The following is a 20,000-nucleotide window of genomic DNA, read 5'->3' as shown; positions in this document are numbered from 1 at the left end:
AATGTTTAGAAGACCTAGCTTTAGAAATAGTTTTTGTTTATTAATAGAAACATTTTCTGTTTTAATAAAAATTAGATTTTTCCTAGATCCTGCATTAGATTTATTATTTGATCTCACTAAACGAGGAATAGACACGGTTTCTATGCAATGTTCTACACTAGTATTTATATCAGTTGAATTGGTGCAGCAGAGACTATGATTTGGACTTTTGGTTACTAGTCAAAGGGTATTTAACATTTTGGAGATGTTATCTGACAGAAGATCCGCTCCGAATCTGCTTGGGTGTAAGCCATCAGCACGGAAAAGCCTAGGACGCTCCCAAAACAGATTCCAATTATTTACAAAGAGCAGTTTCTGCTCATTGCACCATGACATTAACCATTCATTTAGCGCAAATAATCTGCTGAACTTTTCATGCCCTAGTCGGTACGTGGGAAGCGGTCCTGACACAATGATCGTTGTTTCAGGCGATGTACTGCGTACCGTATCGATTAGATTCCTGAAGTCTTTCTTCAGAATCTCCGTCTGGCGCAGCCTGATGTCGTTCACTCCCGCGTGCAGGACCACAGTTCCGACGCGCTCGTCACCGTTCAGGATCTCGGGAACGCGAGCAGCGATTTCAGAAACACGAGCACCAGGAAAGCAGTGACTGTGCACCTTACTTTTACCTAACGTAGCGTGTACATGCCGAACGATGGAATCGCCGATGATCACAGCATCGCGTTCTGTTTCGCGTAGAGGGGAGAAGCGGTTTTGTGTCGATAACTCGAAAACCGGGAGGGTCGGAGAAAGTCTTGGTCTAAACCTGACTCGCGTCTTCCGCTGCGGAACCACCCAGGCTTCATGGTGGCGTGTTGGAGCCGAAATGAACGAGACCATGGCTGATTTCGACCGATGCTGAGGAACGCACGGAGTAGACGCGGTCGGAGTCAGCGGGTTAGTAACGTTAAACACTGATTTGTGTGCATCGGCGCGTGATGTTTCAAGAGCCAAACACCGGTCTCTCAGCTCGGCCTGTCTCAATAAAAGGTTGTGGATCTGTTTCTCAACAGCTTCCAGCTCAGACTGCAGTGCGTGCAGCTCAAATGTGTCCTCACCTGCACCAAACGGTAGACTACTTACATCTGATATATTCGCCATTTTAACAGATGGACAGTGAGTTAGCAACGAAGCTACCAGTGATGCTATCAATATTAATACTAATTTATATTATAAGTTTGTTTGTAAGTGAGTGTGGAGAAGACGCGTTCAGCCGTGATCCACGGACGTAACCTTTAAGAGTATGCAGCGTTGGATCACTAATAGGCTTGAGACGCGTCTGCTCAACAGTCCGCGTTGTAACTATGAGGTTTTTTTAGGTTTTTTAGTGGTAGGGGTGTAGAGTAGACGCACGATAGGCAAAAAAAAAAAAAAAAAAGTGAGTGAGTGAGTGAGTGTATGAGTGAGTGTGAGTGAGTGTGTGTGTGAGTGAGTGAGTGAGTGAGTGTGTGTGTGTGTGTGTGTGTGTGTGTGTGAGTGTGTGTGTGTGAGTGTGTGTGTGTGTGTGTGTGTGTGTGTGTGTGTGTGTGTGAGTGAATGAGTGAGTGAGTGAGTGAGTGAGTGTGAGTGAGTGAGTGAGTGAGTGTATGAGTGAGTGTGAGTGAGTGTGTGTGTGAGTGAGTGAGTGAGTGAGTGAGTGAGTGAGTGAGTGAGTGAGTGAGTGAGTGAGTGAGTGAGTGTGTGTGTGTGTGTGTGTGAGTGTGTGTGTGTGTGTGTGTGTGTGTGTGTGAGTGAGTGTGTGTGTGAGTGAGTGTGTGTGTGTGTGTGTGTGTGTGTGTGTGAGTGAGTGAGTGTGAGTGTGTGAGTGAGTGAGTGTGAGTGTGTGTGTGAGTGTGTGTGTGTGTGTGTGTGTGTGTGTGTGTGTGTGTGAGTGTGTGAGTGAGTGTGTGTGTGTGTGTGTGAGTGTGTGTGTGAGTGTGTGTGTGTGTGTGTGTGTGTGTGTGTGTGTGTGTGTGTGTGTGTGTGTGAGTGAGTGACACACACTTCAGTCAGCAGAACAGAAACGACTCACTGATGGATATGCTGATATATTAAATCTGTTTTATTCCTGCTGAACAGATGCAGCAGTAAAACTGTGTTTCAGACGAAAGCTGTGTGTGAGCGTTCAGAAGCCGAACACCTGGAACACGACTCGCTTTATCGCTTGCAATCAAACTAATGTCTCAAGCTGCACAAACACCAACAACACACACAACGTTCTGCTTCATTACTGCTGGTCTGTTTAACATGCCAACACACTGCTAATGCGTTTCAGAAGACTGCTGGATCTTTCAAACTTTGCTAGTGTTTTCCTAATCGTAAAGGAGTGGTATAATGCGCTATTCACAAGATGTAAAATAAGTCTCTGATGTTCCCAGTGTGTGTGTGTGTGTGTGTGTGTTAAGTTTTAGCTCAAAATACCCCACAGATATTTTTTTATAGCATGTTTAAATCGTCACTTTTTGGGTGTGAGCAAAAACACACAGTTTTTTTATGCGAGTCCCTTTAAATGCAAATGAGCCGCTGCTCCCGGCGCTACAAGAGCTTGTGTGTGTGTTAGTGATGCACGGATCACGGTTATATCGGCGGATCGGGCGGGTCAAGCAATAAAAATAACATTCTGATTAATTTCGGGTGGATTTGATAAATCATTATTAACGAAAATATTAAATATTAACTACATTCTCTAAAATATGAGCAGGTTTAAAACGTAATAAAAAAAAATTGTTCCGCCAGGCAGACAGGCACTAATTTTCAGTCTTGTTAAGATACGCTACGAGAGCTGCGCGACTGTGAAGTGTTTGTGTGTGTGTGTGTGTGTGTGTGTGTGTGTGTGTGTGTGTGTGTGTGTGTGTGTGTTCGCCCGTTCGGGAAGTGGTTAATGAGGTGTTAATGAGTGGTTCAACGACTGTGAAGTGTGTGTGTGTGTGTGTGTGTGTGTGTGTTGTGTGTGTGTGTGTGTGTGTGTGTGTGTGTGTGTGTGTGTGTGTGTGTGTGTGTGTGTGTGTGTGTGTGTGTGTGTGTGTGTTTGTTTGTGTGTGTGTGTGTGTGTGTGTGTGTGTGTGTGTGTGTGTGTGTGTGTGTGTGTGTGTGTGTGTGTGTGTGTCTGTGTGTGTCTGTGTGTGTGTGTGTGTGTGTGTGTGTGTGTTTGCCTGTTTGGGAAGTCGCAAAGACAGAAACGGTGACATTCCAGTTTAAGTATCAAGAGAGTAAAAGAAAATGAAGTTCTGTCAAATAAATTTAATTTTAAAGAAATGTTCATTCCTCAGTGTATTATATTACCATTAGAGATGCGCGCATCAACTCAAGCGTCACACAAGTCTACTAATGAAGGTGACGATCATCCATTTATCATCACGCTTAACAACACAAGAATAATTGTAATGTGACCGGATATCTAAATCAGAGGAAATGATTGGTGCGGTGGATGATTTTTTTTGGCTGTGGATTCGGGTGACGTTGGAGCTCATCTCTAGTGTGTGTTAGCAGCTCCGATTACCTCACACACTCACACTGAACATTTCAACAACTTTTAGCCTTTTATGTTCAAATCGGAGTCAGACAATGATGGAGAGACTCGAGAAGAAGTGAGGACATGTAGAAGCAACAGGACATTTCTGAATGGTTAGTTGATGAATTTATGAAGCGTATGTGTAGTTATCTTCTAGTCACTGATTAGCATATTCTGTCTTGATAATCTATAAATCGTGTTCAGGGGGCGGGGTTTATGTAAATTCTAGGGTTGGTGATGTCACTAACCCGGGAGGAAGCTCGTGTAGTCTCTACCAGCCGTTTGTTGTAGTCCTTAAAAAGTGATTTCTTTAAAAGCAAATATCTCCCTTTGCTTTGAACTTTGAGCGTCGTAACTTTGCAGATGTTGTTTATGATCAAACAGCAACATTACACACTAACTAAAGCTAGAAAAGTCAAATCATAATCAACCACCCCTTTAAACACACACACACTTCCTTATATTCCTGCTGGCGTTTTAAACATGCCAACACACTGCTAATGCACAGCACTTCAAAAGACTGCTGGATCTTTCAGATTTTGCGAGTGTTTTCTAATCTGAAACATACACACTTACACCTACACTTCAACACGTGTGAAGACTTTTAACCTGACGAACGAGTCACATAAACAAGCACTCGTTTGCTATTACAAAGCAAGCGAACAGAAATGTGCATTTAGCGTCGGCACAGAGCGACGGTAACAGCGCGAGGCCTGATTTAATGAATTACAGGTCTTGAATAGACAGAAACGAGGGCCGTCTCAGTAAGTGCCTGTCTGAATCCATCAGGGAGGCTAAAACACAGATCCAGTCAATTAGGACATCAATTACATCCAGCGGCTCTTCCACGGCCTCTCAGAGCCGTCAATCTGAACTGCGTTTTCTTTAAAAGCACCGCGACAGGTGAGAGAGAGCGAGACGCGTTAAAGCAAAGTGAGTTAATGCGAGCGGTGGGCGTCTCCCGTCTTGTGTGACACTCAAAAGTGTCTTTCAAAAGTGTTTTTCTGCGCGATTACAGGCAAACCGGTTCCCTGACGGGCTCTCACGCGTGTGTTTGAGGACGCCCAGTCGAGGTCGAGGAGTCCGGAGGGATCCTCTTCACCTCCATTCTCTTTCTTACCCACAATTACCTTCCTCATCGACTCCAGACACTCGACGTGTGGATATCTGTGTGTGTTAACTGAGGGACTCGTGAGTCTGAGTTCCTCACGCTCTTCTGTTTCTCCCGAAGGGACTGAAATTAACACTCAACAAGCACCAAATGCAAGTTAAAAGTTGGCTTTGGTGCATACGTAAATAAAGCCAGCATGTGCGGTGACTTTCTTTGGAAATGCAACACTGCAAAAAAACGTTTTAGATATTTACACTGGAAAACAAGACACAAAATCCTGAGGAAGAAAACGAGTGCATGTAAACATTCCTAGATGGACTCTTTAATCAACAAAATTACATATTTAAAAAAAATGTCCGTGAAAAAAAATTCTTCATGTCTTAAAATATCTTGAATATAACTCAACACCCTCGCCTCATTTAGTATGCGTGGTTCTATGAATATGCAAATGAGCCCCGCCTCCACTCACTCACTCAGCTCACTCAGCTCAGAGATCCACTGGTGACGATCACACGTTGATCTGATTGGTTACAAGGTAGTTTGTGACGTCAGAAACACCAGCGATTTCAAAGCGTGTGTTTGAGACTGTCTTTGGTTCACTGCAGTTTTAAGGAGAAAATACTCAGCAATGCTGTCGACTTATGAACTTACACATGGTTTGTCTTAAAGCAGATTAAAAACACCACATAGACACATAAACTACATTAAAGCTGGATTTACACCACAGGGGGACTTTAATATTGTTGATATGACTATTAGATGAGCAGAAATCAAATTCTATTTGCATCACTGATTATTATTTTCCTGTTTATTACGGTAAAGCTGCTTTGAAACAATCTGGATTATATTATGTAAATGCAAATATAACACAAATATAACCGTGATGACCACAGTTTTCTCCAGAGCGGCTATCTATATAAATTAACTAAATTAATAACTTTTTTACAACAGAAATGAACCATCACAGAACTGACTTAAGCTGGACGCTATTTCCTTCTAGAAACAAACTTTGTTGCATTATTTTCCTGTTATCTCTGTAAAGCTGCTTTGAAACACTCTGTGTTGTAAAATGCGCTATGTAAATAAAGATGACTTAAACCGGAAGACGGGCGGGGCTACAGAAGCTCTACGGAGCGCTTTTATGCAAATATAACTGGAAGTCTGCTGTGAAAAGGGGCGGGGCTACAGAAGCTCTACGGAGCGCTTTTATGCAAATATAACTGGAAGTCTGCTGTGAAAAGGGGCGGGGCTACAGAAGCTCTACGGAGCGCTTTTATGCAAATATAACTGGAAGTCTGCTGTGAAAAGGGGCGGGGCTACAGAAGCTCTACGGAGCGCTTTTATGCAAATATAACTGGAAGTCTGCTTTGAAAAGGGGCGGGGCTACAGAAGCTCTATAGAGTGCTTTTATGCAAATATAACTGGAAGTCTGCTGTGAAAAGGGGCGGGGCTACAGAAGCTCTATAGAGTGCTTTTATGCAAATATAACTGGAAGTCTGCTTTGAAAAGGGGCGGGGCTACAGAAGCTCTATAGAGTGCTTTTATGCAAATATAACCAGAAGTCTGCTGTGAAAAGGGGCGGGGCTACAGAAGCTCTATAGAGCGCTTTTATGCAAATATAACCAGAAGTCTGCTGTGAAAAGGGGCGGGGCTACAGAAGCTCTATAGAGCGCTATAGACTCAAACCTGCCCTGACTATAATGAGTATACACACCCCGTTGGCGGTGCTGACGGCCTGATAGTAGACGCTGTAGCTCTTGTGTGGCAGCAGCGGGGCGTTCCAGTATCCGCTGTAGGTCCGGTTATCCCCGACAGTGAAGGGTTGAGGCGACGGGACGCTTGCGGACGGGAACTCTGCGCTGTAGTAATACCGAGAGTTCAGACTGCTGGCGTTCTGGTAGTGGACCGGCACCGGATAACAGCGGAGGATCTCAGCCTCACCGCCTCGAGCTCTTCGTGGACGTTCCTCCTCAACAACCACCTGATACACACTGAGAGAGAGACAGAGACAGAGAGAGAGAGAGAGAGAGAGAGAGAGAGAGAGAGAGAGAGAGAGAGAGAGAGAGAGAGAGAGAGAGAGAGAAAGATACTGCATTAAACACACAAGGAAATCAGATCATGAAATACAAAAGATTCTATTTCAAATAAATGTTCTTTAACTTCCTGTTCATCAATGAATCCTGATAAATAAAATATGAAGCAGCACAGCTGTTTTCAACACTGATAAAGATTGAAAAAAAAGATCAAAAGTGACATTAAAAGACATTTATAATGTTACAACAGATTCTAATTCAAATAAAGGCTGTTCTTTTGAACTTAATATTTGTCAAAGAATCCTGAAAGATTAAATTTATCACAGTTTCCACAAAAATATGAAGCTGTTTTCAACACTGATAATAATCATAAATGTTTCTTGAGCATCAAATCATCATATTAGAATGATTTCTGAAGGATCATGTTTTTATTGTATTTTATTTATTGTATTTTATTGTATTTCTGATTAAATAAACAGCCTTGGTAAGCAGAAAAGCATAAAAAAAAATTATTTGCATGTTATTTTCATAAAAAAACGAACCGTAGAGTTTCTCCGAGCAACACAGAACTGAATCAATCAGTGTTGAACATCTCAGTCGAGCGAATCATACAACGACTCACAGTTTCACAAGATTATTGCAGTACGTTTTACAATAAAAATACTATTTCAGTCGTTCCACTTCAAAACTTACTTCACATTTGAAATTTACGAGTGAAAATTGTTTCTACACCAAGTTTTTTCAGTGTATAAAGACATTTTACCAAACTAATATATGACTTATTCTCCTATAACTTTCGAATTCAGTGACTGTCTTTATAAAGTCATTTTGAATCTTTATTTGAGAATGTTTCGATATTTGTGCTGGAAATCGAGACAGAAACACTGAGGAAGATCATCATGTTTTTGCACTGATATATAACACACTTCTGTAAGAAAATAAGGATGTGTTTGCAGAGACTTATTGACAGATCCATGGTTTTGCTGCCACGATCTATAACCATATTCATCAGGATTCTCCATCTCTCTTCCCTTTCATCTGTGGCTCTCAGACATTATAAGAGGCTTCTCTCATGTGCATCTTCTCCAGATCCAATATTACCCCACAGCGGAGGAACAGGAACCCCGGTGCGACTTCATAAATTAGCACTGCCACAACACACAAAAACGCCCATGTTTGCCTTTTAATCATTTATAGACTTAAAGGGCAAACATCCTCTCACGCTCCCTTCATAAATTCCCTGTGTCAGTTTTTGGGGAAGGGCCGGTGAAGCCCCGGAGCGCCAGGAGACTACGGTAACGCCGCGCATCAATGCTAAGTGACCATGACAAAAAACAGGGATGTAAACAGAGCCTGGTTTCACACACTTCACACACACTTTACTCAGTGCAGCGATGATCTGAGATCTCCAGCCGCTGGTATTTAGAGACGGGCGGAACGAGAGCGGCTAGCGGCTAGCTGCTAGCGCAACGAATGTTGACTGATGCTAATCTGACCTTTGGGTTTCTAATCTGTAATAAAGTCTGGGGTTGCATGCGAAAGGTTATCTGTGAATATAAAAACTGGATTTATAAATATACTGTAGTTAATGAAATTACAAACCTGCACACCGCCTGTCCTTTCCTGGGGTTCCTCGGTCTATCTATCCATCCATCCATCCATATGTCCATCCATCCATCCACCCATATATCCATCAATCCATCCATCCCATCCCATCCATCCATCCATCCCATTCATATATCCATCCATCCCATCCATCCATCCATATATCCATCCATATATCCATCCATATATCCATCAATATATCCATCCATCCCATCCATCCATGTATCCATCCATGTATCCATCCATCCATCCATCCACCCATCCCATCCATATATCCATACATCCATCCCATCCCATCCATCTCATCCATCCATCCATCCATCCATCCATCCATCCATCCATATATCCATCCATCCATCCATCCACCCATCCCATCCATCCATCCAAATATCCATCCATCCATCCATCCATCCATCCCATTCATATATCCATCCATCCCATCCATCCATATATCCATCCATCCATCCATATATCCATCAATATATCCATCCATCCCATCCCATCCATCCATATATCCATCCATCCATCCACCCATCCCATCCATATATCCATCCATCCCATTCCATCCATACCATCCATCCATCCATATATCCATCCATTCATCCATCCACCCATCCCATCCCATCCATCCATCCATATATCCATCCATCCATCTATAGCTAAATATCAATCCATCCATCCATATATCCATCCATCCATCTATAGCTAAATATCAATCCATATATCCATCCATCCATCCATCCATATATCCATCCATCCACCTATACCTAAATATCAATCCATCCATCCATATATCCATCCATCCATCCATCCATCCATCTATACCTAAATATCAATCCATCCATATATCCATCCATCCATCTATAGCTAAATATCAATCCATCCATCCATATATCCATCCACCTATACCTAAATATCAATCCATCCATCCATCCATCCATCCACCTATACCTAAATATCAATCCATCCATCCATATATCCATCCATCCATCCATCCATCTATACCTAAATATCAATCCATCCATATATCCATCCATATATCCATCCATCTATACCTAAATATCAATCCATCGATCCATATATCCATCCATCCATCCTATCCATCCATCCATCCATCCATCCCTCAAAATCAACCCATCAATCAATCAATCAATCAATCTATCCACCCATCTTTCCATCTATACCTTAATTTCAATCCATCCGTCCATCCATAAATATAAATCCATCCACCTATCTATCCACCCATCCATCCATACCAAAATATCAATCAATCAATCAATCAATCAATCAATCAATCAATCAATCAATCAATCAATCAATCAATCAATCCATCCATCCATCCATCCATCCATCCATCCATCCATCCATCCATCCCAAAATATCAATCAATCCATCTATCTATCTATCTATCTATCCATCCACCCATACATCCATCCATACATCCACCCATACATCCACCCATACATCAATATAAAATTCATCCATCCATCGCATAAAAGTGTCAGAGGGAGTGTCAATCAGATTACTAGCCAATCACAATCAGTCTTTGCCTGTCAATCATTTTGCACATTTGTGGGGGTTTGAATTCTAATATAGTCATAGAGTTATTGGATGCCTCGAACATCAAAAAGGTGCTTCAACAAAACACTCTCTCTCTCTCTCTCTCTCTCTCCCTCTCTTTCAGTTTGAGGCGTCACTATCAGTTGCGTCTGATATGTGTGAAATAGTCAGTGCAGAAATAAATTCTATGACACTCTTTGAATGATCTGCTCTGCTGCATGATAATACATCACCATCCTACAGCATGCTGGGTAAAGGTGATCTCTGCCAGCGCTTCAGTTTGGAGATGAAATATAATGTGATCAATTATTTAAGCCAATGAGAGACAGTGAAGGTGAAAGGGGAAGATGATTAGCACCTGATCTCACACTGAGGTCAAAGTTCAGAGGTCAAAGAGCAAATCAAGGCATAAATGGAGGTCTATGCTGATTACAGATGAACGAGAGAGAGAGAGAGAGAGAGAGAGAGAGAGAGAGGTGTGTGTAAAACACTCTGGAAACACACTAACAGAAGTAATGAGATGTAAAAGCATATGGGAATATAATATGAACAAGTGAAGTATGTTCTTTGAAGCCCCTCCTTCTGAAAAGCACACTGTGCTCTGATTGGTCGGCTGGAGCAGTGTGTTGTGATTGGTCGAGGGCTTTGAGCGTGTTTGGGAAATTTCCCGCCATTTACCATAATCGCCAGTTTCGGCCATAGACTGTAAAAATAATATGTGTGTGTGACGTCACCCGTAGTGTTTCTGAAGAGCGTTCTTAAAGCCCAAAGTGGGCGGAGCCAGCCGTCGCCATCTTGGCTGCGCGTCACTCGCGGATAAACGAAAATGTGCAGCGAGGCGGATTAGCTGAGGTGACGTGGCGCTAACAGACAGCAGACAAATGGCTAGAAGTGACATCAGCGGCAATCCACCTGTCACTCAAGTGGCCACGCCCTTAATAATGCAGAACTTTAAGGCTTAAAGGGATAGTTCACCCAAAAATTTAAATTCTGTCATTAATTACTCACCCTCATGTCGTTTCAAACCCGTAAGACCTTCGTTCATCTTCGGAACACAAATGAAGATATTTCTGAGAGCTTTCTGTCCCTCCATATTATAAAGTGACGAGAATACTTTTTGTGCGCAAAACCCCCCCAAAATAACGACATTATTCAACAATCTCGTCTCTTCCATGTCGTTCTCCTACGCTGTTGACGTAGTGTTAACAGTGCAGCGCTTCTGGGTTCTACGTCAGAACGTCGGCTCATTATTGGCTGGTATTGTGTGTGATGATGACCCAGAAACTAGCCAATAATGAGCCGACGTTCTGACGTAGAACCTAGAAGCGCTGCACTGTCAACAGCGTAGGAGAACGACATGGAAAAGAAGAGATTGTTGAATAATGTCATTATTTTAGTTTGTTTTTTTGCGCACAAATAGTATTCTCATCGCTTCATAACATTAAGGTTGAACCACTGCAGTCACATGGACTATTTTAACTATGTCTTTACTACCTTTCTGGGCCTTGAAAGTTGCAATGACATTGCTGTCAGTGGAGGGACAGAAAGCTCTCAGATTTCATCAAAAATATCTTAATTTGTGTTCCGAAGATGAACGAAAGTCTTATGGGTTTGGAACGACATGAGGGAGAGTATTAACTGACAGAATTTTCATTTTTGGGTGAACTAACCCTTTAATATAATTTAAACGGATGAGTTATAAAAAATATTCACCCCCCTCACAGTTGTCATGAAGGGCAAAATTAGCTATATAGACCAAAACCACTTTTTGTACCAGACTGTAAACATGTTTTTTTCTGCTGTAAAGTTGGGAATATTAACATGGAGGTCGGCTCTCTTTTAGAGCCTGTCTCTAGTGGCCAGTCGATGAACTGCAGTTTAACTCACTTCAGTGTTGCATCAAGAGAGAGACCGGAAGGTTAACGCTTGGTTTCAACACACTACTAACTAACTCAACCAGGCCCCGCCACTTTATTCTGTGCATTAATTATTTAAATGAGGAATATTGTGGCGTGTTTCCGGAAGAAACTCAAGACTACAATGGAGGCGTTTCAGGAGTTCAGAAACACTGACTCTGATATAGAGAAGAACTCCTGGAGGGATTTAATTGTAGAGTGTTACCGACGGTTTTTAACTTCCAAACTGCATCTAGAAGTGCTATAATGTGATCTATATGTGTGTGTGTGAGGGCTGGAGCAGGTGTGTAATGGGATGAGACCTGCACAGGAACCAATTTCCACATCTGAACCCAGTAATGTCCCTCTTCCTTCCGTTACTGTGGAAACCGAGGATCCGCTCGCCCATCATCCCACTTATTATTCCGCATAAATTCAGCTTTATTTCTGAGAGAAGAAAAGAAGGTCTTCTTTGACGTGTGTGTGAATGTGAGTGCTGTCAGCGGCGAGTCGGCCGCAGGTCGAGACGGAGAACGGAGGATCCGAACACCACCTGCCTCTGACGACCCTCATCCATGATCAGAGAGACGTCGCCGTTATTAATCACACTGAACCACTGCGAACATCAGCGCCATCATCCGTGAGCCTCGGCAAAGAGAGACGACACAGCCCGAGAGTCGGCCACAATTAAGCTCATTTTGATCAAGAAAATAGTTACATTTATAGTTAGCAAAAATAAACTAAATACTAAATATCATCACGCCAAATACGAAAACGCACTTACATTTGACTCTTATAGGCTTTATTCTGTAAACGTTCTGAATTTAAAGTTGTTCCATTTCACAAAACAATCGGTGAAAACAGCAAGAGAGTGACTGCAAAAAATATTAATAATAATAATTCAGATGAGAAAGTTCGTCGAGACAAACTTTAAGTTGGCTTGAGAAAGTTTGGAACAAAGTTTTTTGCTAGGCGGTTGCTAGGATGTTATGGGTGGTCGCTATGGTGTTGCTAGGCGGTTGCTAGGGTATTCTGGGTGGTTGCTATGGTGTTGCTAAGCGGTTGCTAAGGTATTTTGGGTGGTTGTTATGCGGTTGCTAGGGTGTTCTAGGTGGTTGCTATGGTATTCAGTATTAATAAGAAAATATTATTAAGTGAGTATGCAAACATTCTGAAGTCAAGATACATTTACTGGAGAAGCAAAATGACTTAAATGAAGTGAGTTTGTGTTTAAAACAAGAACTAATATCTGCCAATAGACTCAGAAATATGATCTTAAATCAAAGAGAAAACAAGATTATTTTTCTGACACATTTGCAGATATTTGTCCTTGTTTTAAAGTATTTTTAATGCATGAGTTATTCCTTGTAATGCACCTTATATTGGTCTATGAATGATTGTAACCACAGTTATAATACATTATAACACTTCTCTATTCATTCTTACAGCTTTAGAAAGTATAATGCATTAAAACACACGAGTAACGAGGAATCTGCTAATATTATAATGCATTTTAACTTTGGTTACAATTATTTCTGAAACGATATAATGCATTATAATGTGCATTATGAATACTTTTATTATTCATCATTATACATAAAGGCTTTCAGTAAAGTGTTACCAATCATCTACTAACCAAAGTTGGTGACCCTGAAAACACTGTCACACACACAGAGTGAGTGTGTGTGTGTGTGTGTGTGTGTGTGAGAGAGTGAGTGTGTGTGTGTGTGTGTGTGTGTGTGTGTGAGAGAGTGAGTGTGTGTGTGTGTGTGTGTGTGTGTGTGTGTGTGTGTGTGTGTGTGTGTGTGTGTGTGTGAGAGAGTGAGTGTGTGTGTGTGTGTGTGTGTGTGTGTGTGTGTGTGTGTGTGTATGAGAGTGTGTGAGTGTGTGTGTGTGTGTGTGTGTGTGAGAGAGAGTGAGTGTGTGTGTGTGTGTGTGTGTGTGTGTGTGTGTGTGTGTGTGTGTGAGAGAGTGAGTGTGTGTGTGTGTGTGTGTGTGTGTGTGAGAGTGTGTGAGTGTGTGTGTGTGTGTGTGTGTGTGAGTGAGTGAGAGTGTGTGCACGTGTGTGTGTGTGTGTGTGTGTGTGTGAGTGTGTGTGTGTGAGTGTGTGTGTGTGTGTGTGTGTGTGTGTGTGTGTGTGTGTGTGTGTGTGTGTGAGTGTGTGTGTGTGTGTGTGTGTGAGTGAGTGAGAGTGTGTGCACGTGTGTGTGTGTGTGTGTGTGTGTGTGTGTGTGTGTGTGTGTGTGTGTGTGTGTGAGTGTGTGTGTGAGTGTGTGTGTGAGTGAGTGTGTGTGTGTGAGTGTGTGTGTGTGTGTGTGTGTGTGTGTGTGTGTGTGTGTGTGTGTGTGTGTGTGTGTGTGTGTGTGTGTGTGTGTGTGTGTGTGTGTGTGTGTGTTTCGGGACCTAAAAGGAGAGTTTGGAGGCGATCTGGATGTGTAATGAGCTTGTTTACACACCATCTGTAACAGAAATCTGCAGCTAATGTGTGATTAAGCAGATCTGATGAGTCTTCGGCATCGATCGCGTCACAGGAAGAGCCGGAGTTGCTCGAGTCTCCGAGGAAAACTCACAATCACTCCCAGAGCGACTCAAACTAATGAATGAAAACCTCTAACAGCAGAGCGACCGACAGCTTCATCCCGGATCCAGACACGACACACACACAGACACACACACACACACACACACACACACACACACACACACACACACGAGCGCCGACGGAGAGACAATGAGGAAACCAGGAGGATGACGAGGGTTTCTGAGTAAAGAGAGAAGAAGAGGAGGAGGAAACACGCGAACACTTTACTATAACCTTCCATTAGTTAATAATACACAGGTGTGTGTGTGTGTGTGTGTGTGTGTGTGTGTGTGTGTGTGTGTGTGACTGAGTCTGTGTGTGTGTGTGTGTGACTGAGTCTGTGTGTGTGTGTGTGTGTGTGTGAGAGAGTGAGTGTTTGTGTGTGTGTGTGTGTGTGTGAGAGTGAGTGTGTGTGTGTGTGTGTGTGTGTGAGTGAGTGAGTGAGTGTGTGTTTCTGTGTGTGTGTGTGTGTGTGTGTGAGTGAGCCCGTATAAGAGAGAGATGGAGGCTTTCTATCGGCCTGATTAAAGAACCCGTCTCTCTCTCGCTCTCTCTCTCTCTCTCTCTCGTGCGCATGTGCGTGTTTGGTGTGGTGAGGAGTGGGGGCTGTGAGGAGTGTTTGATTGAACTTTAAATTTATACTTTTTTCTTTTTCTTTATGGGGATTTTTTTCTCACCTTAGTTAGGAAATAATTGGGAAGTTGTAAACACTTGTTTGTTATTTTTGTTTCGCGTCCATTTGTGGACAGTAAACATGGCCTCACCTTCTGCTGAGGGGACGCCGGTTTTGTCTATTGGAAATGGATGCAAATGTTTTCCTGATCAAATTTGCTGGGTGGAGGATGTACTCATGGCTATGGGAAAAGTTGTTGGCCATGATAAAATTGTGTCGGCGTCTAGAATGAATAAGGCCGTAGTTGTGTTTTTAAAAGATGAGAAATTCGTGAATATGCTCGTAGAGAGTGGAATAGAAATGTCGGACACATTTGTGCAGGTGACACCATTACGCTCACCCGCGACGCGCGTCATCATTTCTAACGCACCTCCATTCATTAAAAATGAAGCGATTTTAAAAGAACTTGGTCGCTTTGGGAAGTTTGCGAGTGCAATTAGAGATGTGCCGCTTGGCTGTAAGAATAGTGCACTGAAGCACGTCACGTCTTTTCGTAGACAAGTTTTTATGTTTTTGCAAGCACCGACTAAGTTTTTGGATATTTCCTTCCGCGTACAGCACGGTGAAAGCTCGTACCTGATTTTTGCAACAACAGAAAGTATGCGTTGTTTTGAATGTGGGGATTTAGGTCACAAGAAATTGTTGTGCCCTCACAGAAAACAAACCGAGGAGGAAAATGAAGCGACCGGAAACGTTGAAAATAGAACTCAGTCGGATCGTAGTAAAACTAGTGACAAAACTGAAAAAAGACCCACACTGTTAAAAGAGACTTCCGCGCAACCGCAAAATAAAAAACAAAAAGTACAAAACGAGGATAAAAGCTCAACTAACAGTGGACGCGCACTTCCCCTTGAGGATATACAGCAGCTTTTAGATGGACAGGTGCAGGCTGAGGCAGATGCGGAGCCAATGATAAGATCTGAGGTGAGTGACTCTTCTTTTACGAAAGTGTGTAGTGTTTCAGAACGAGCTGGTCAGAGTAGTAGGCCCAGGGGTGCCGCCAGAAATTCTGGGCCCTATGGAAACCAAAATTTCTGGGCCCCCTACATTTTTTACAGATAAAATTTAACCCAATAAACATGCCCTGTATACTTTAAAAAATATATTGCATAGTTGCATACGAGGTGCAGACAATAAAGCTGACTCTGCATCTGTATAAGTCAAACACACACACACGTAATAACCATATTATTTTGTTTTCTTAATATAAAATATTAAAATATCTATTTTGTAAACTCCTTATAGCCAATGGTTACTACAGACACATGTTTTATTCAATTTTATATAATTTTTTCTGGGGCATTTTATTCATATTAAGAACGTCAAGTTTGACAGCATCGATCGTAGCAGCAGCACTGTCACTTCACAGAACACACGACACACACGGCAAACTGATTTTGTAATTTTGTAAAGCGTGTAGATTACTTTTTGTTTTGTAAAGTTATCATCATGTGGCGAACACAGTAGATAAGACGTGTTTAGAGACTTCAATCTTCGTGAAGTTTCGCGCTCAGGCTCACCTTGTTCGGCTGACTGTGCGTTCACACCGGACGCGAATAGCGCGTCAAATTCGCGCCTGCCGCGTCTAGTTATACGCTTGACCACTTTGTGTTAATTCGCGCGTCAAGAGCGAAATTGACGCGCGTGAAAACCAAAGTTTAAAACGAAATTACAACGCGTCTTGACTCTTTGCGTGGACTTAACATTGAAATCACTCGCGCCTGACGCGCTATTCGCGTCCGGTGTGAACGCACCATGAGACGGGGACGGGGGACGTGGGGAAGGAGGACGTGGGTGTGCAGCAGCCGCTGAATCTGTGTCTACGAGACATGATAACCCGGAGACAGCAGAGATGTTATTATTGTTGGATGTAAATCATAATTCAGTAATTATTTTACTAAGCTAGCTAGATAAAAGCAGGTCATGTAGCAACAAAAATAAGTAGCCTAACTCTGAAAGTTTTGGAATACAGGAATAGGGCAAGCTACCTTTCTTTTTGAAAAACTGTGTGACATACTGTCGACTTCGGCGTTCTCTGTCTTCTCTTTCCGTTTTTGATGCCCTGACTTTTGATGTGACATGCCTGCGTGTGTCACTGTCTGCGCTGCATCATAGCAAGTGCAATAAGCAAGAGACGCTACACTAGCGATCGTAGCTCGGACAGCGCAGGTGGAATGAACCATTGTGAGGGGGAGGGGTGTGACTGAAACAGTAAATACATTATTTGTTTTTTAAATATTAAATCTATGGTCAAAACGTACAAAATATACATTTAGTGCATGAGGGGCCCTAGCACATTTAATGCATGTATAAAAAAGAGAAAAGAACTAAGAAAAGAAAAAGGGGGTCTGCTCTTCTGGGCCCTAAATCAGCCTGGGCCCTTAGAATCGTCCTAACCTTCCACCCCTTTACGGCGCCCTTGAGTAGGCCTACATGTGATGATGAAATGGAAATTGAAAAGGCTAGTGGAAGCGGTTTACAGGTTGTTGAGAATGATGATGTTGATGACGTGTGTGTAGATGAGTCAAGATGTGATAGTGATAGTGGTTCAGACGTTTCTGAGTTTGAGTTGAGTCAACCGTCTGGGGATTTATATACTGTGGACGAGATTAATGACTTTCTGGATCATACAAAAGGACAGAAAGTAGATGTCCTGAAGTTTTTTCCTGATGCTGGCAAATTTTTGAGGTCAGTTGTGAATGTTCAGAAAAGTGTAAGTACTGATGTCATATCAAAACAAAAAAGATTTCGGTTGAAAAAACTGGCTACTGTAGTCCGTAAAAGTTTAAAAGGAAAAAAAAAGAATAAATAGGTTCACATGGTTTTGGGTGCTGCTCTTTTTTTTTCTTTCTTTCTCTGTCTGTCTTTCTTGTTTCTTTTTTTCTCCTCTAACATGCAAATCTTAAAGGTTAGTTCTTTAAACGTTAATGGAGTGAGGAATAGAGAAAAACGAGCTTTATTAACTGAGTTTCTTAAACTTAAAGAGTCGCATGTAACATTTTTACAAGAAACTCATAGTGATGAGAGCAATGAGGCAGATTGGGGTTTGTGTTGGGAGGGCAGTTACTCTTTTAGCCATGGAACAAACTTAAGTGCTGGGGTAGCCATACTTTTTTCACCTTACCTCAATGTTGATATTTTGTCAAAAGCAGAATTAGAAAAAGGTAGACTTCTTGTTGTAAAAACAAAAATTGATGAGTATAATTTCACATTTGTTAATATTTATGCTCCAAATAGAAGTGCAGACAGAATAATTTTATTTAAAAAATTGAATGATTATTTGAGTACTGTGAATGTAGATGATTTTCTAATAGTAGGAGGTGACTGGAATTGTACAGTTGATTTTACATTGGACAGGAATAATACTGAACCAGATTTTGAGGCACCTGCTTTATTAAGTAATGTGATTTTTCAAAATAACTTGGTGGATGTATGGAGAGAGAGGAATTTACAAGTGAAAAAATATACTTGGGTAAAAATATCACAAGGGAGAATAAGTGCAGCCAGATTAGATAGATTATATGTTTGTAAGAAAACTAATAATAGAATTGTGGCTGCGAACATTGTGCCATGTGGTTTTTCAGACCATCATTTTGTTACTTTTAATTTGACTTTGTCTCCGACTCAGTGTAAAAGTCCTTACTGGAAATTGAATGTACGTTTATTACAGGAGAAGGATTTTATTGAAAGATTTAAATGGTTTTGGGGGACTTGGGTTTCTCAGAAAGGGGAATATGAAAACCTAATTCAGTGGTGGGAATTGGGAAAAACGCAAATTAGAATTTTTTGTCAGCAGTTTTCCTCTTTCTCTACAACAAAAATTAGGAAAAAAATAAATGAATTAGAAAAGGAAATAGTACTGATTACATCTAATTTGGTGCTACAATCAGGTTCTGTGACTGATAACTTATATGAAAAAAAGAATACTCTTACCTCTCTTCTACAAGTGCAAGCTAAGGGAGCACTTATAAGGTCACGGTTTTTGTCAGTTCGTGATATGGATGCACCAACTACTTATTTTTTCAATCTTGAAAAAGTTTCAAAAAAGCCGAGTGTGATGCATTGTTTGACTTTCCCTGATGGGTCTAAAACATCTGACCCTAAACAAATGAGGAAAATTGCTGTGGACTTCTATTCAGAACTTTTTAGAGCTGAGAACTGTGATTCACAGAGTACATCGGACTTGCTTGAACAACTTCCTACTCTTAATAGAAAACAACGTGAGACTCTGGACAGTGTTTTTTCTTTTCACGAATTGACTGAAGCTGTACAACAGATGAAACCTGGTCGTGCGCCAGGTATTGATGGTCTGCCGGGGGAATTCTATAAAGTTATGTGGGAAATCATAGGTAATGACTTTTATGAGGTTGTGCAGAAATGTTATGAGGAACAACATCTTCCCAGGAGTTGTCAGAGGGCCGTTCTTGTTCTTATTCCCAAAAAAGGAGATATAAGTCTCATGAAGAACTGGAGACCCGTTTCCATCCTTACTACCGATTATAAAATTCTGGCTAAAGTTTTGGTCAATAGATTGAAGTGTGTTTTGGGTGATATAATTCATAAAGATCAATCATACTGTATTCCTGACAGGACTATTTATGATAACATCTTTCTCGTTAGAGATTTACTGGACTATTGTAAATTGAATGGTATCAACCTGGGCCTTCTATCGCTAGATCAAGAGAAGGCGTTTGATCGCGTAGATCATGGGTATTTATTTAAAACACTGAAAGCCTTTGGTTGTGGTGATGGTTTTCTCTCCTGGATTAAGACTTTATACAGAAATGCTTCATGTTTAGTGAAAATTGGAGGAGGTTTAAGTCCACCAATACAAATGCAAAGGGGAATCCGACAGGGATGCCCTTTGTCTGGTCAGTTATATGCAATTGCAGTTGAACCTTTGTTGTGTTTTTTTAGAAAAAATGTGTCTGGTTTATGTGTGGGAAATAGCATTTATAATGATATTAAGTTGACGGCATATGCAGATGATATTACTGTATTTGTCAAAAATCA

The 20,000-nt window shown here is 41.6% G+C and overlaps 1 protein-coding gene across 5 annotated transcripts in view; it reads right to left on the bottom strand.

The window, feature by feature from the left end:
- The window catches only part of LOC309501029 (receptor-type tyrosine-protein phosphatase mu), a 299,591-nt gene that overhangs the window by 111,152 nt on the left and 168,439 nt on the right, over positions 1–20,000 (bottom strand). For all 5 annotated transcript variants that reach the window (XR_014206757.1, XR_014206758.1, XM_082172944.1 and 2 more), the window contains exon 12: positions 6,355–6,631. Coding sequence is in view for 3 of the 5 variants with exons in the window: in XM_082172944.1 (XP_082029070.1) it covers positions 6,355–6,631 (277 nt within the window). In the remaining 2 variants the exon portion in view is untranslated. The remainder of the gene's footprint in view (positions 1–6,354; positions 6,632–20,000) is intronic.

The sequence above is a fragment of the Leuciscus leuciscus genome, assembly GCF_965113295.1.
Source record: "Leuciscus leuciscus genome assembly, chromosome: 6".
In the NCBI taxonomy this organism is placed as follows: Eukaryota; Metazoa; Chordata; class Actinopteri; order Cypriniformes; family Leuciscidae; genus Leuciscus; species Leuciscus leuciscus.
The sequence above is the reverse complement of the archived record's forward strand: the minus strand, read 5'-3'. Positions and strand labels throughout refer to the sequence as shown.